Source organism: Giraffa tippelskirchi, chromosome 3 (assembly GCF_054371585.1).
Source record: "Giraffa tippelskirchi isolate mGirTip1 chromosome 3, T2T-mGirTip1v1.2.pri, whole genome shotgun sequence".
NCBI classification, from domain to species: Eukaryota; Metazoa; Chordata; class Mammalia; order Artiodactyla; family Giraffidae; genus Giraffa; species Giraffa tippelskirchi.
Window position 1 is genome coordinate 16184838 of NC_137277.1, and position 15782 is coordinate 16200619.

The 15782-nt window shown below is 43.3% G+C and overlaps 1 protein-coding gene across 1 annotated transcript in view; it reads right to left on the reverse strand.

Annotated features, from left to right (window-relative positions):
• Positions 1–15782, reverse strand: part of PITPNC1 (phosphatidylinositol transfer protein cytoplasmic 1) — a 145697-nt gene that overhangs the window by 13080 nt on the left and 116835 nt on the right. The window contains exons 8-9 of the mRNA XM_081583197.1: positions 7798–7953; positions 4474–4537 (exon numbers count right to left, since the gene is read on the reverse strand). Of these exons, the coding sequence (XP_081439323.1) occupies positions 4474–4537; positions 7798–7953 (220 nt within the window). The remainder of the gene's footprint in view (positions 1–4473; positions 4538–7797; positions 7954–15782) is intronic.

A 15782-nucleotide genomic window follows, 5' to 3' on the forward strand; every position in this document is an offset into this window, starting at 1 on the left:
GAAGTCTTAAACAAGTGGCTGGGTCAGAGGTCAGAGGAAGCTCCAGCAATCAAGAATTAGGTCTGATACCCTTTTGACTTCAACAAAATGGTGGCCCATCCTTTGGGAAGTGCTTTTCTTAAAAAAAAAAAAAAAAAGGCTATAAATTCAACAGGTGCTTATTATGAATAGTTTACTTTTTTTTTTTTGTAGTGAAAGTAGCTAATCCTCAAGGCTTGGTGTATACCCTTTCCTTGTAATTCAGATCACAAGATCTAGAATTGTAATCTACAGTTATGATTTTTTCTACAGTTCTTAATTTGGGGAGGTGGAGAGCAGAGTCACAGATCATTTTGAAAATGTGATGGAGTGCAATGGGTTCTTTCCAGAAAAATGAATGTAAGCAGACACACATAAAATGCTGCATAAGAGACATGGAACTTAAATTCATGATTCAGGAAAGCTGCGGCCATTGGAAAATGCTGGCTTGGTGAAATCAACCAGCTAATGCTAGCCTTTGAGTCAGCTTTTTTCTCTAACTTCAGCTTGATTCTTTCATTGTTAGACTGCTCTTGGGACTCCAGAATGATCTCTAAGTCATTTTTGTGAGGGAGTTTCATCTATACTAGCCAGAACAACCCCCTATTTTTTAGAAGGGTCAAGATTCATGAAATTCCACTCAATCACAGTCTCCCTTGGGCAACCCTCTGTGTTCCTCTCAAAATACTGTCAGATTTGTGAAGCAAAACCACGCTTTGGTGAAGCTGGGCTGCCTATTTTTATTCACCTCTTCTTTAGCCCCATCTTCTGAAATATGCAGTTGTTTTTTCTGATTAGTGTTCCAGTCATGCAGGAGACACCCAAGGCTCATGGATAAAGACCAATCAAGGCTTTGAAAACCAAACTCATCTACTCCAACAGTAGAAACAGTTGTATTTTAGGACAAATAAGAGCAGAATAAAATTTGTTTAGGGAAATAGTTATTGTGACAGTCAAATGCTAAAATTCAGGAAGGACACAAAATTAATCCTTGGGCAAGAAATGATTACTGTCATCTATGGTGTCCTTTTTAAAAAAGCAGAACAAAATACAACTCAGTTAAGCACTGGAGGTGGTGAGTGTAATTAGGGAGAAAGACATCATACAGGGCTGCCAGTGTATAAAGGTATACAGTTTGGGCACTGTAGGAGCACAGCCCAGGGCCAATGGAACTAAAATTCAGCCCTCAGCCGATAGCACCCGCTGAGTCTGCTTGGAAGAGGCGCCTTTTTGTAATGCTTACGAGGCACCAGAGTTCAGCAGTGGGCCCTGAAGACATCTACCATTTTCTAGTCTAATTAAATTTGGACTGAATTAATTAAACTGTCCTTTCAATCTAATCTGATTTAAAGTTGTTCTTAAAACTTTTGGGACTTCCCTGGCGGTCCAGTGGTTAAGACTCTGCGTTTCCAATGCAGGGGGGCTTGGGCTCAATGCCTGATTGGAGAACTAAGATCCCCTGCACCGTGGCCAAAAAATTAAAACAAAAGCCAAAAACCGAAAAATAAAAAAACCTTTAGGATTCACCTGGAGGGCTTGTTAAAACACAAGGGGGTGTGCTAGGCTACACCCCCAGAGTATCTGATTCAGCAGGTTTGGGGTGGAGTCAGAGAATTTGAAACAAGTACCCCAGGGATGGTTGGATGGCATCACTGACTCGATGGACATGGGTTTGGGTCAACTCCGGGAGTTGGTGATGGACAGAGAGGCCTGGCGTGCTGCAATTCATAGGGTTGCAAAGAGTCGGACACGACTGAGCGACTGAACTGAACTGAACTGAACCCCAGGGATGCTGAGGTTGCAGGCCCAGGACTTCACTGGGAGAGTAAGTGCCCTAAGCTATGGGAAAGAGTTTCTTTACTTTGAACCCTTTCCATGTTTACTAGTGAAAGCCTCACTGAGCCTGTATAGACCAAAGAAAAATAAGCAACTTCAGGTACCCAAAGCTGAAGGGCTGTTCTGGAGGGCGATGACACGCCCATTTACCTGAAAGGCTTGCAGTTCGCAGCATTACCTTGAATAAGGGGTTGTGGGCAGGGTTCTTAGCATTTAGTTGATTGAGTATCTGCATCTGTGTAATGAAGGAGCTACCACTTTCCTGGCAAGCCGCTTAGCTGGGGAAAACGATGCCAGTAATTTACATGAAATTGATGGGGTGGGTCTCAGACCCTTTGCTCAGTGAAAAGGCTGCTTGTTTTGGTTGGGGCTAGGACTGTATATATAGCGGGTGGAGGCCTTCTCTGGGGAGTACACAGTGCCCTGATGATCTACATCCACTAAACCACATGCTGTTTTTCTGCACTCAGATACAGAAAGAGCTTTTTGTCAGTAGGCTCCTTGAGTTAATTCCTGTCTCCACCTCTCCATCTTAAGTAGGTGTTCTCTTTTTAAAGGCCTTCCTTTGATGCGTTGGTCTAGCTTTGGGCCCTTGTAATAGTCTGAGTTGTTTTTTTTTTTCTTTTTTGGACTAAAAATCTTTAAGTCTCTTGGTTGCTGAGGGCTTGGTTGGGATGGAAAAAAAATCGGCCCTTGTCCTCTGCACCCCAGCCATTTCTTTACTAGACGCCTGCCCACATTTTCTTGTCCTTTATCCTGCCTCTACTCAAGACTCTCTTTTCTGATCAACAGGCTTGCAGTGTTTTGTCTTCTTAGTTAGGGTGCAGCTACCCTTTTTCATGCTGCCTTTTCTGAAAAGTCCTCGAAGGCCTCATGGTATTCCAAAGAAATCTATTACATTGCCTTGTCTCCTGGTCTTCAAGACGGTCGAGTTTTGGCTCTTCAGGCTTCAGTTCACTGACCAAATTTCTCACCAGTTTGAGCCTATTATTCTTTGAATATCCTTTTGAAATTACCTTAGGACGCCAAGAGCGTGGACGAGTGCAAGTTGGGGGAGACCAGCAGTTGTTAACCTTTGGGGTGTCCCTCTAAGCATCTGTGAAAAGCTCCCCAGAAAAAACAACCAGAAAGATCTGTTCAATGATCTGGAGAAGTAATCACAGGAGATTCTCCCTCCTCCCATCTCACAACAACCACAAAGAAGTGCTGGGGAAACTTGTGACAGTGTGGCCAGTCACTGTAGTGTTGCCTGGGAACAGCATCCTGGGTCCTGGGGGGGTGTGATCATTGTTGTTTGGTTGCTGAGTCGTATCCAACTCTTTGTGACCCTATGGACTGTAGCCTGCCAGGCTCCTCTGTCCATAGGATTTCCAAGAAAGAATACTGGAGCGGGTTGCCATTTCCTTCTCCAGGGGATCTTTCCGACCCAGGAATCGAACCCAAGTCTCCTGCATTGGCAGGCGGATTCTTTACCACTGAGTCACCAGGGAAGCCCAAGGGCGTGTGATTAAGAGAGAGCAAATGGTGATCTTTCAGAGGCATCTCTTCTAGAGGTCTGCATTTGGGCAAACCAAGGAACAGGCAAAGATGTATATGCTTTTCAGAAGATGTGGATCTGGGAAAACTGTGCAAAAAAAGAAAAAGAAAAAAAAAAAAAGCACACCCATAGCCTACAAAACCCTATTTTTTAAAATATGGTTCAGAAACAGCTAACAGTCACTGTCTTTGTCAGTTCAGTCCACTGTAACTTTTCACTTTAAATTTGATGCCTTCAGCTAAGAAGAGAGAGGGGATTGGTGAAACAATGATACAAAGGCACCAAAATGCAATCGAGGTTATGCACAGAACAAATTCAATGTGACTTAGGAAAAGGCCAAAGAGAAGAGCATTTTCATTAGGCAATCAGATCTGACCCCAGTCACCAACTGGGTGTGTTTGTTTCTTTTTATAGTCAAGGACTCAAGCCTCTGATGACTGATTCTGGGAATGTAGGGGATTCACGTGGACAAAATGATAGCACTGCAGATATGGGAAGTGTGGTTCATCCATCATGGGATGAAACAAACCTTGTTTCTTTTCACTTACTGGAAATATACAGAACTGGTTTAATTCTTCTCAAATCATTTTTTAAAAAGCTAGAACAACAGTCTCAGAATTAGGGGGCATCAATTCCTTTGCCCTTGAATCCTTGCGGAGTCCTTATGTTTTTGGTGAGGGAGTGTTTCAAAGGACTCAAGTCAAAGGACTGCTTTCACCTGCTATGATGCTTAACGACAAGATCAAGGCAGCATTGATCTTGAGGTCTGGGATAAATTAGGAGGGGTTTGAAGCCAATCCAACAGAGGATTATAGAACCCTACACTATCAAGCATGCAAACATCAAACATATTGAGGTCCTACTTAGTCAATAATTAAGTACTGTGGTTATTTTAGACCAAGCTTCTACCATCACATTCTTCTTCATTATGTCCCATGGACAATGCTATTTTCAATACAGGAAGCAATAGCTCTGCCTTTGTTGTTGTCTTTCTAGGTAGCAGTTGAAGCCAGATGGACTGAAAGTCCAAGCCAATGTGTTACAAAGTTGTTCTATAACTGATTTTGGGGGAGCTGACTTACCATACCACTCATCAACCCAAGCAAAAGCCTGTCTGTGTCCAATCAGAAGAATATCTCGAACCACCTAAAAAAGCAAAAGAAGGAGGTTGACAGAATACCAGGTTTGATGAAAACTATCTGGAAAAGGAATGGTTTCCAATTCTAGGAAACCTGACAGTTACAAATTTCTCCATCCCTCTGTCCATATGGGATGACAATTAGAGGCAGACATACTTACTCTCAGCCCTTTTCCATGGTGTACATATACTTGCTGTAAGTTAACCTCTTTATCTTATTTGAAAGTTGGGCTGGAAGCTATTCAAAATAATGACAATGACTTGGCAGTCACACAACAGCGACTGGAAGGAGTCTCCAGGGCTAATCATCCTCAGATTTTTCTCTTCATTTATCTTTACCTTAAACAGGTTCTACTTTCCATTTGTGAAGGGTGCATCTCACAGGCACCAGGAGGTCATAAATGTTGGAAATCAAGCACATTTGTTTGGATAGAAAATCACTTTCAAGACCAAAGCACTTAAAACTCTCTCTTCTCTAGTGGAGTATCCTAAATATTGGTAATCTTTTTTTTAATAGTTGAAGGTGTGGGATTCAAAATAAGTAAAAATCTTTCTAAGCTTAGCTTTCATGTATTAGAAGTCAGCAGAGGGAGCAGTTAAGTCAACTATTATATTAACTATTATTGAAAGTCATGAAATAAGAGACCTGGACCAGAGTAGAACATAATGGGAATGATGAACTTGACTGGAGATGAAAGGACTGAAATTATTTCTTATGGTGACACATAATGGCAATAGAAGATTAAGAAAAATAATTGTAAAGAGTTTGTGTGTTATACCATTACGTGCTTTCATTTCATGGTATTCTTTTTTTGTCTTCTATCGATATAAATACAGCATGCCTTTTTATCTTTCTTAGATACTCAGTGCTCTCCTTCCAACATTTCCTCCTGACAAACAAATCTAGCAATTGTCAAAAACCTCTTGTAGAAGGTTCAAGCATGTTTCAAGAAATGAAGGATTTCAATTCAGTGAATTTGCAGAAACAAGGGAAGCCTTCATAATGAAGTGTTTATTATTCCAGGCCTATGGATATCTAGTGAGGCTTTTATGATTTGGAAGGAGGAAACATGTAATGAAAATAAGAAACTACACGAAGCCATGCACACTTGAGTGCTGAGTGTGTCAAATTTATGGAAATTAAAAGAACAACATTGAGGCATCAGTAAATACTCCCTATTGCATTAAGCACAACACAGCTGTCTGCTGGAAACAAGAATTCAATAATGTGCTAATGGCTCGCTTTCGAACATTTTTTTCCCATTAACTGTGAATAGATTCTTCAAAAACAAAGGTGTTCAGAGAAAGGCATCCCTGGCACTTGAAACCCATGCAAATAAGAGCCTCAGATTCTCATTAGTGGCTCGTGTGCCTCAGCAGGTGTGTTTTGGGGGTGTTGATGACACTTCATTATATTTGGAAATGGGCAACGGGAATGCCTATTGCTAGAGCGTAATTCTTACAGGTATTTTAAAGAAACGGATTCTCAAAACTAGAAAAGAAACACAATGACCCCTGTGGCAATCTAAATATGTTTTGTGAGAAGATGAGATAATGAAACATACTATGGTAGTGGCCCCAGTAAGAGGAGATCATTTGGGGTTTTTTAAAAAAAGGTGGGATGTTGTAGGAAGTCAAGAATATACTCTCAGAGACAGACACAGAGCTGAGGCTGGAAAATATTTACTCTGGGAGCCTAGACTGTCTTCCTGCTTAATAACTGGGACACAGCAGGAAAACAGCAGGTCCCAGAACTTGATTTCTATCCGTGCCACTTGGCTCTCACCTCTGGCTGGGCAGAAATGGATTCTGGAGCTCAGCAGATTAGTACATTTCTCTGTCTCAAATTTGCTCCAGGCCCTGCTATTATCAGGAAAGCAAGTTCAATCTATTTCTTGGACCCAAATTCAAGATTTACACATTTTACTATCAACTGGCTCCCCAAGCTCAGTAGACAAATCCATCTAAGTAACAAACAGCTCAGTGCATTAAGGTTAAATTCCAGTGCCCCCAAAAGAATTTCAGAAAGCTATTCTTTATCAGTTTTTAAGTGGAAAAATAAACAGATATCCAGCCTATCTGGAATGTAGGGACAACTTGGATAGTACTTATTCTCAAGAAAATAGGAGTTACAAAGGGCAATGCTCAGCACTGCATTTCCAATTAATTTCCATGAGGATAAGTGTTATGTTCAGTTCAGCCGCTCAGTCGTGTCCGACTCTTTGCGACCCCATGAACCGCAGCACGCCAGGCCTCCCTGTCCATCACCAACTCCTGGAGTTTACCCAAACTCATGTCCATAGAGTTGGTGATGCCATCTAACCATCTCAAGCTCTGTCATCCCTTTCTCCTCCTGCCCTCAATCTTTCCCAGCATCAGGGTCTTTTTGAATGAGTCAGCTCTTCGCATCAGGTGGCCAAAGTATTGGAGTTTCAGCTTCGACATCAGTCCTTCCAGTGAACACCCAGGACTGATCTCCTTTAGGATGGACTGGTTGGATATCCTTGTGGTCCAAGGGACTCTCAAGAGTCTTCTCCAACACCACAGTTCAAAAGCATCAATTCTTCTGTGCTCAGCTTTCTTTATAGTCCAACTCTCACATCCATACATGACTACTGGAAGAGTTATGTTAGAAGCACCCAATAAATTTAAATCATCATTAAATGGGTTCCTGCTACAAAATTAACATGTTTAGCCAAAGGAGGTATACAACTAAAACCTGTGTTTTGAGCTTGCCAATAATTCTTTGGTAACAGAGTTATTAAAAGGGCAGAAATGCTGGGGTACATCATCTAATGGGATCACTGGGGTTTCTTCTTCTGTCTCTTGGGGCATCTTCTACCTCAGGTGTCTACATTTGCAGGATCTTTTGAGCAAGGACTATCCTTGGGGGGACAGTGCACACAGATAAACCCTGTGCCTCTGCCTGGAACCCAAGTACCCAAGTACTTGCCCAAGTACCAAGTACAAGAACTTCTCTTTGGGACTAGGTTAGCCCGAGAGAACCATACTTTGAGAGCCCAACTTCCTGAGGATACTCACCCAATAGACATGGAAGTCACAAAATGAGAGATGAAGTGTAAGATATCTATTAGTAGAAGAAAGTTAAACAGTAGGCAAAATTCATTTTCATGGAAACAGGGTTTTCTAGATGCAGGTAACTTGTGTTGGTTCAGCGCTTATACATCTGTTGGGCATTGGGCACTCCAACTCACAACAAAGACAGTTACTTTGCCCACAGCCCAGGAACTGCCAACCATTCACTTACCTTGTGTACAAACTGTTCCACTCTGGTCTGAAGCCCCCAGACCTCGAACTTCACGGTCACCAGCTTGTAGGAACACATGATGGGCTGATGACTATCTCTCCAGCCTTCCCTTAACTGTCCCCGTCCTGTCTTCTCTGACTTGAAGTGTTTAGGATCCTGGGGGGAAAAAAATACACCAAAGAGATGATAACTTAAAAGTTCAACCATCATTTATATGAAACAAATGAATATGGAAAGCTAAGTGAAAGAAACCAGTCACCATAAGAAGTATCTCAAGGAAGGTACTTCTGGGGAGGGAAGGGCTGGTGATCTCGAGTGTGGCTACACAGCATTTTTGAATCTTCAGTACCAACTATGCCATGCTGTCACCTGAACCAACCCAGGAACTGCCACTGAAATTATATGTATAGACCTGGGAAGATGATGATGATAACGTTATATATGAAAAAGGCATAAGCATGGAGTTTGGCCCATAGCAAGTGCTCAACTGATGTTGGCCATTATTGTACTTCCCAAGGCAGTCAGTGAAGCCTCTGATACTCAGCCCTACAGTCCAGGAAAGAGACAGCAGTGCCTTTCCAAAGCACCCTGGAATCGTTGGTAAAAGATCTGATGTTTAAGACGATGCAACTAATTCCTGCCTGACTTGTGTTCCTACACCACAAAATGCCAGTAAGAACAAAGAGAGAAGACCAACAAATCAAGAGAATACCACGAGGGAGATTACAGGAGCTAATCTCCAAAGATGGCCCCTATTCGCTCCCTCCCTCACTGTGCCTGCGTGTTGCTCCTCTCACCAAGTTGTAGAGGCTGCTTCCCCTCCTCATGAATCTAGACTGGTCTGTGACTTGCTTTGACTGAAAGAATGTGGCAGAAGAGACACTGTGTCAGTTTGGGTCTTTAAGAGAAGCTGGAAACCAGAAGTCTGCCACAATGCAGAATGTCTTGTTTGAGTATCCTGAGACCATCATGGAGTGAGGAAGCCCAAGCCAAGCATGCCACATGGAGGGCCACGTGGAGACAGGCTCACTCATTCCAGCTGAGAAGTCAGGCACATGAACGATAAAGCCATCTGTAATATTTCAGCTCAAGCCTATACCATGAGGGACAGGAGATCCTGTCCAGCTAAGCCCAGTTGAGATGGCAGAATTGTGAGAACTACCACACCGTTGTTTTAAATCACTCAATTCTGTTTTCCTAAATGGCTAGTCAGTCATCCTATTACTGGCTTATATATTCCTATATATTCCTTTTTTTCCCCCCCCACTGTGCCACTTGTGAGATCTGAATTCCCCAACCAGAGATTGAACCCAGGCAGTGAAAGCACAGAGACCTAACCACTGGACCGCCAGGGAATTCCCATAAGCTGCTAAATTCTGGGATGAACTGTTACTTAGCAAAAGAACAAAACAGAAACCTCATGTGGATTCCAAACAGAAGCAATAACTGGATCTCCAAAGACAAAAGGGAAGGAATGCTGCTTTGTTCTTTCCCAGTACTCTCAAAAGTTCATACCAGTAGCTACATGCCCGAAAACTATACACAAGGAAATGTACACTGCCAAGCCATCCTTGCAACTTAAAATACAAAAGTTGAAGTTAAACAGGGGAATCTGGTTTCTTTTCCCATCTGCCCTTTGACTTTCCCACAAGAGGGAAGTGATGGTGAATAATGAGCACACCAACAACTATCTTGAAGCTCAAAAGACATGGCTTCCACATTGTGGCCGATCAGAATACATAAAGGCAAACCCTCGCGAACCTGAGCGATGGTTGCCCTACTCTGGTTAGCAACTGCGTAAACAAAGGATAGTTGCAGAGCCAGTAAGCAGTTGAAAGCAAGAGGCCAAAGCTCCTGGCAACCCAGACATGTAAGAGACAAAGGACCCAGCAAACAAAGCAAGTGTGGTCGTGGCCTGAGCTGCCTTCACTTGTCTCAGGTCCTGTGCAGTGGGCCTGAGAAAGGCCTTAATATGGAGGCCCCTGGGTCAGCTGGGTGCACCCCACACTCACCCTCCCTACACTAGTACCTGATTCATGGACTAGCCCCAACTTTTTCTTTCAGCTGACCACTGCAGAACTTGAAACGATACCTACTGTAGAATCTTCGTGTAGATTCCAGACATCTCAAGAATAAAATAAGGCTCTGTAATATTAAATTTGAAACGCTGGTAGACTGCATTTCCACAGTCATTAAGACTTGTGGGGCCTCACAACAAACTTCGGATCTGAGTAAGACCAGAAAAGTACTGCCTGCAGAGTGAAAACTATGCAGATGCTTAAATTTGTATGTGGTTCCTTTTCCTCATGGAACTACAAAGTTGTAAAATGATATAAGGCTATCATGAAATAAAGCTTTGGGAAAAAGTTAGAAGAGTGTATTGTATTTTTAAGATGCAGAATGGGATTTTTCAGTTGGAAGTGGTAATTTGACTTCATATCCTTGATTTTATGGATAAGGATACTGAGGCCTCAAAGAATGAAATGTTTTTTGTCTTCAAACCACTGGCGCTTGGTAACAGGTTTGGGACAAGAATACTAGTCTCCCCTAGTTCTAGTCCAATGTTCTTTCCACTACATTTAGTTTTAGAGAAAGGGTGTTTTTGTTATAGCCAGATGCCAAAGAAGCAATTAACAAGTGGGCTTTTTATGGTAACAGTGTGATGATTTTTTGAGAGTCTGGTGTCATATCCACAGCTGCTGATTTCATCTAGTAAATCTCATACATGGCCTATAATTAGGGATTCACTTTCAAAGAGCTGGAGGGAAGCGAGGGAGAAGGATTTACCAGAGGACTCCATTAATTCAAAACTCAAGATCAGAAATGAACATTCAGCTGAATGCCTCTGGATGACAATAAGCAAAATAAATAAATATACAAATAAAAAATTTAAAAATCCAACCCAACCACCAGGTCTTATTTGAAGTATTCTGGTCACTGCAAATGTCCCCCTTTACACAGTCTATCCCTCCCCCTCTATTCATTTTCCCTACCTTTTCCCCAAGTACTCATTTCTCTTGAAATCCTTACCTTCAAATCTCATTCTCTCACTTGGGTTTGTGAACATAAATATCTAAACTGTCCCATTCATACAGCAGTTGACCTTTCTTACAACTTCTAAAGTCTTTTTTATTTTTAAAATTTCTAGTTTGTGTTTCTTTCTATGGCTATAGTATTTTGTATTCTGATTGTATTTTGTATCATATAGTATTTTGATTCTGACTCAAGCTCAGTGATATCATTTATTTTTAATACAATAACTGGATTGTTTTATGTTTTAAACTTTCATTTCCAGGTTTTCTTATTTTAAAATAAAATTTATAAACCTCCAACTTCATCTTGATGCTGAAAAGCTGGCTTCTGTGCAACGGTGCTGAATCAAATCTTGCAGATAGTTTTGGGTGAAGCAGAAAAGAACAGCTTTATTGCTTTGCCAGGCAGAGGGGGGCAAAGTGGGCTTGTGCCTCAAAAACTGTGAGTTTCCAACCTGGGAGGATTTGGTGAGGAGTTTTATAGCAATGCTTTAAGGGTGGAGTTGCTAATAAGGATGGGGTGTATGCAGAGCCCGTAGTCCTTTACTCTGACCTTAGATGGTCTCCTGGTGAGTTTCTTCGGTTCCTTGAATCTGGCCTCAGGTGGTCTCCTCCCTTGTTTCTGCATCCCCGCCCTTCCCTGATTGTTGTTGTTCAGTTGCTCAGTCAGGTCTCTTTGCAACCCCATGGTCTGTAGCACGCCAGGCTTCCCTGTCCATCACCATCTCCTAGAGCTTGCTCAAACTCATGTCCATTGAGTCAGTGATGTGATCCAACCATCTCGTCCACTGTCGTCCCCTTCTCCTCCTGCCTTCAATCTTGCCCAGGATCAGGGTCTTTTCCAGTGAGTCAGCTCTTCACATCAGGTGGCCAAAAATGTATAGAGCTTCAGCTTCAGCATTAGTCCTTCCAATGAATATTCAGGATTGACTTCCTTTAGGATTGATTGATTAGTTTGATCTCCTTGCAGTCCAAGGGACTCTCAAGAGTCTTCTTCAACACCGCAGTGCAAAAGCATCAATTCTTGGGCACTCAGCCTTCTTTACACATCCATACATGACTACTGGAAAAACTATAGCTTTGACTATATGGACCTTTGTCAGCAAAGTAATGTCTCTGCTTTTTAATACGCTACCTAGTTTTGTCACAGCTTTTCTTTCAAGGAGCAAGTATCTTTCAATTTCATGGCAGCAGTCACCGTCCACAGTGATTCTGGAGCCCAAGAAAATAAAGTCTGTCATGGTTTCCATTGCTTCCCCATCTATTGGCCATGAGTGATGGGACTAGATGCTATCATCTTAGCTTTTTTGAATGATTTGCAATGGTTAGAATCTGCCCTTTGGGACTCAGGGAAGGTCATGGAGGTTGGAGTCTATTCCTTACACACAAGAAAAGGGGACAGGTAAAGGCCCCCCAAACCACGGAACTCCTGGAGCCAAGAGAAACTAGAAGAGGCAAGAAAGGATTTCCCCCTAGAGCCCCACCGTCACGAACTTCTGTCATCCAGAACTGTGAGAGAAACCTCAGAGGCTGAGGAGTAAGGTTAAATCCCCAATGCCTCTGATCAAATTTGTCTTGGGTGGGGTCTCTGCATCCAGCATTTCAGAAGCTTCCCAGGTGCTGAGGTTTAACCACTACTCTAAGGTACAAATGTCATCTCTGTGCTCCAGATGAGGAGCCTGAAGTTCAGAGACAATAGCTGATGTATCCACAGTCCTCTAGGACTCAAGCTCAGGTCAAATCGACTCCCAGACCTGGGCTCCCTGCACCGAGACTATGAAGATTCTCATCTGAAATTCTGGCACAATCTGTCAGACGGGAGCTTCAGTCTCCTCATCTGCACGAAGGTGTTAACACTAACTCCATTGTGGGACTGCTGCAGGGCTTAAGCTGGATAATGTCGGGAAGTCCACAGCCCAATACCCGATAGGTGATGCATGAGACACAGATGCCCCAGAGTGATAAGAAGCATATGATACTGAAACATCCTTGAGAGATACCACAATTCAATTTCCTCTAATCTCATTAAGCTCCTCAGAAGAAAGGAAGCGGGAATATCTTCAGCGCTGTATGATTACTTCATTGTCATCCTGTGGTTGAGTGTATAGAAAAATGAGTGCCAAAAAATACGGCTGCCCACCATCATACTGGTGTCTTTGTGCCCCTGAGAGGCAGTTGGGCATTTCCATTTTCTGGAAGCTGTTGCTCATCAGTGTCCGTGATGATGGGGGTGAAAGAAATCCCAAGAAAAGGGTTTTTGCTTATTGAATGCTTATGACTAGGTTCTGGGCCAAGGACAAAAGACAGTCTTCAACATTAGAACCAATTCCTTTCCCTCTTTCTCTTATGTTTCAGGAAGAAAGTTGACAAAGCAGAGAGCAAGGCAGATTGCCCCACTGTAGGCTGCTCCCTTAGAGGAAGGGATTTTACTGATGGCACCAGGCTCTGGAACTACATGAGGGAACACACAGGAGATGGTCTATGCAAGCTGGGAGCTTCCCTGGCAGGTGGACACCCTGGGTGGCTAGCTCCCCGTGTCGGGATGGGCCAGCCTTGAATCTGACAATCTGAGCATCCTAGGGGTTATTAATAGCTTTCCTCCTGAAGAGCTGAGACCTACACAGAGATAAATGCAATCCTTTCCTTTCAGTAATCTTTCCAGCTAGGGTGGAGCTTGTTTCCCTAATGGGGAACCCAGATGTATGTAAGTTTGCTAAGGTGGCTGTACAAAGTACCACAAATGGGCTGGCTTAAACAGCAGAAATATACTCTCTCAGGATTCTGGAGGCCAGAGGTCTGAGATCCCGCTGTGGGCTGTGAAGGGGAATCTGTCCCGCCCCTCTGTGCTAGCTCTGGTGGTTTGGTTTGCTGAGAATTTTGGTGTTTCTTGACTTGCAGATGTATACTCTGGTCACATGGTATTCACCCGTGTGTCTTCACATTATCTTCCTTCCGTGCACGTCTGACTCTGCATCTAAACTGCCCCCTTTCCTAAGGACACAGTCATATCGGATTAGGCGCACCGAACCTCACTTTCACTTGACTACCTCTGTAAAGACCCTATTTCCACATAAGGTCACACTCTCGGGTACCGAGGGTCAGGACTTCAACATATCATTTTTGGGGGGGCACCCAGGTCAACCTCTAACACCATGTCAGAGAGGTTTTCACAAGGGAAATCTAGGTTCCCCTCTGACTCCTCCATAGCGTGTTCACCCACTTGGTCAATGCTCTTGCTTTGAGGGCTCCGCCCCGCGGCTGGCTAGCTGAGCATGTGCCAGTCTGCAAGTTCCTCTGGCCAGGGGCTTCTAAATTCATCCACAGCGAGACCCCTGGCTCTGAATCCCGTCGGTGCTCCCTAGGCCTGGCAGATGGCAAATTGGACGCTTGTCGTTAAAGCCCATCTGTATGGAGGGAGCTGAGCTGGTGCCAAGGCTTTTCCACGAGGCCAGATGGACCTTACTGGCCACCCTTCCTTTGGCGCGGGTGCATCTTCTTTAGAAGGCTTCCTCCTTCCTCACCCCGGGGTCAGTCACACCTTCAGGTTTCACCTACCTCGCACTTGGACAAAGCAGAACAAAGATGACGCTAAGGGCTTTGATTAGTGCAGCCGACGTGAAACTGTGTCCCTGCATTTGTCAGGATCTGTCTCATACCTGGGAGGTGCAAGGAGAAACCCGCAGGAGATCTCAGCCTGGCTGGAGCACAGCTTGCATCTCTGAGGCAATATTATTGGCCGACATTCACTGAGATATAAAGTCTCTGTGATTAATTACTCTTTCAATTTGAACCACAAAGGACTATATAGCCAACAGGGGCTTGCCCTGTTAATTGAAATTAGAAGTCTTTGATAAATGTTAAATGAACAAGGGCTAAGCAGTCACTGGATAGGAAATGCTACATTATGTAACTATAAGGCTCAGCCCTTAAGTAAGGATGAACTAACCCATCTGAAAAACATCAGATTTTCTTCCTTGCATTTGGGAATTTTCTTGAAGACTCCAAGGTGGTGTTATTTTCATTCCCCTTCCATGAATGGCCCTTTCGATCAGGTTAAGATTTAGCCCCTAATTTGGACCAATATTTCTTTTGCACAGCTTGCAGATCTTAGTTCCCCCACCAGGGACTGAACCCAGGGCTCTTGGTAGTGAAAGCGTGGAGTTCTAACCACTGGACTACCAGGGGATTCCCTGGACCAACATTTCTTGAACTTGAATCCTAAAAGGGATGCACAGAAAAAGTAAAGAGCTTTCAAAGAAGTTAGTCCCTAAAGACCACATATTAAAGGATTCTATTCATATGAAGTGAACAGGGAAATTCAGAGACAGGAAAATTAGTGACTGCCTAGGGCTGGGTTGGGATTGAGGGTAAAAGCATAGGGGGTGTGATTGCCAAAGCATACAGGGTTTCTTTATTGGGCTGCTGAACATGTTTACAATTTGACTGGGATGATGGTTACCCACATCTGTGAATATACTAAAATCCACTGAATTCTATACTTTAAATGGGTGAATTGTACGGTACATGAGCTGGATCTCATAAAGGTATTTAAAAAAAAAAAAACCCAACAGAACTAAGGAGCTTTCATCACAGTGCACTTGAGAACTGACCGAAAACTTTACTAAAAGGTCACCTGCTATGCATCAGTTTAAAAAAATAAAACCCTAAATGCAAATTGTGGCCAGAAGCAGCCAATTCTTGCTTTGTTAGCAGTTAATACCTAAAGTTCTATTTTTAAAGCATTTGCTCTTGGCACTAGCGTGTACCGCAAACACAGAGTGATTTGTGCTAGTCCTCTGCAAAGCGACTCACTTAAAGGAGCTTGACTCAGAAGGTGTGTCTGACATGCAGAAGGGCAGAGAAAAACGTGGCTGTGGTGGTGGGGGGAGTGTTTTGGTGGGTGTTCTGAGCCCTTCTCGGTTCTAATTCAAGGCCAGAAAAACTCAAGACTCT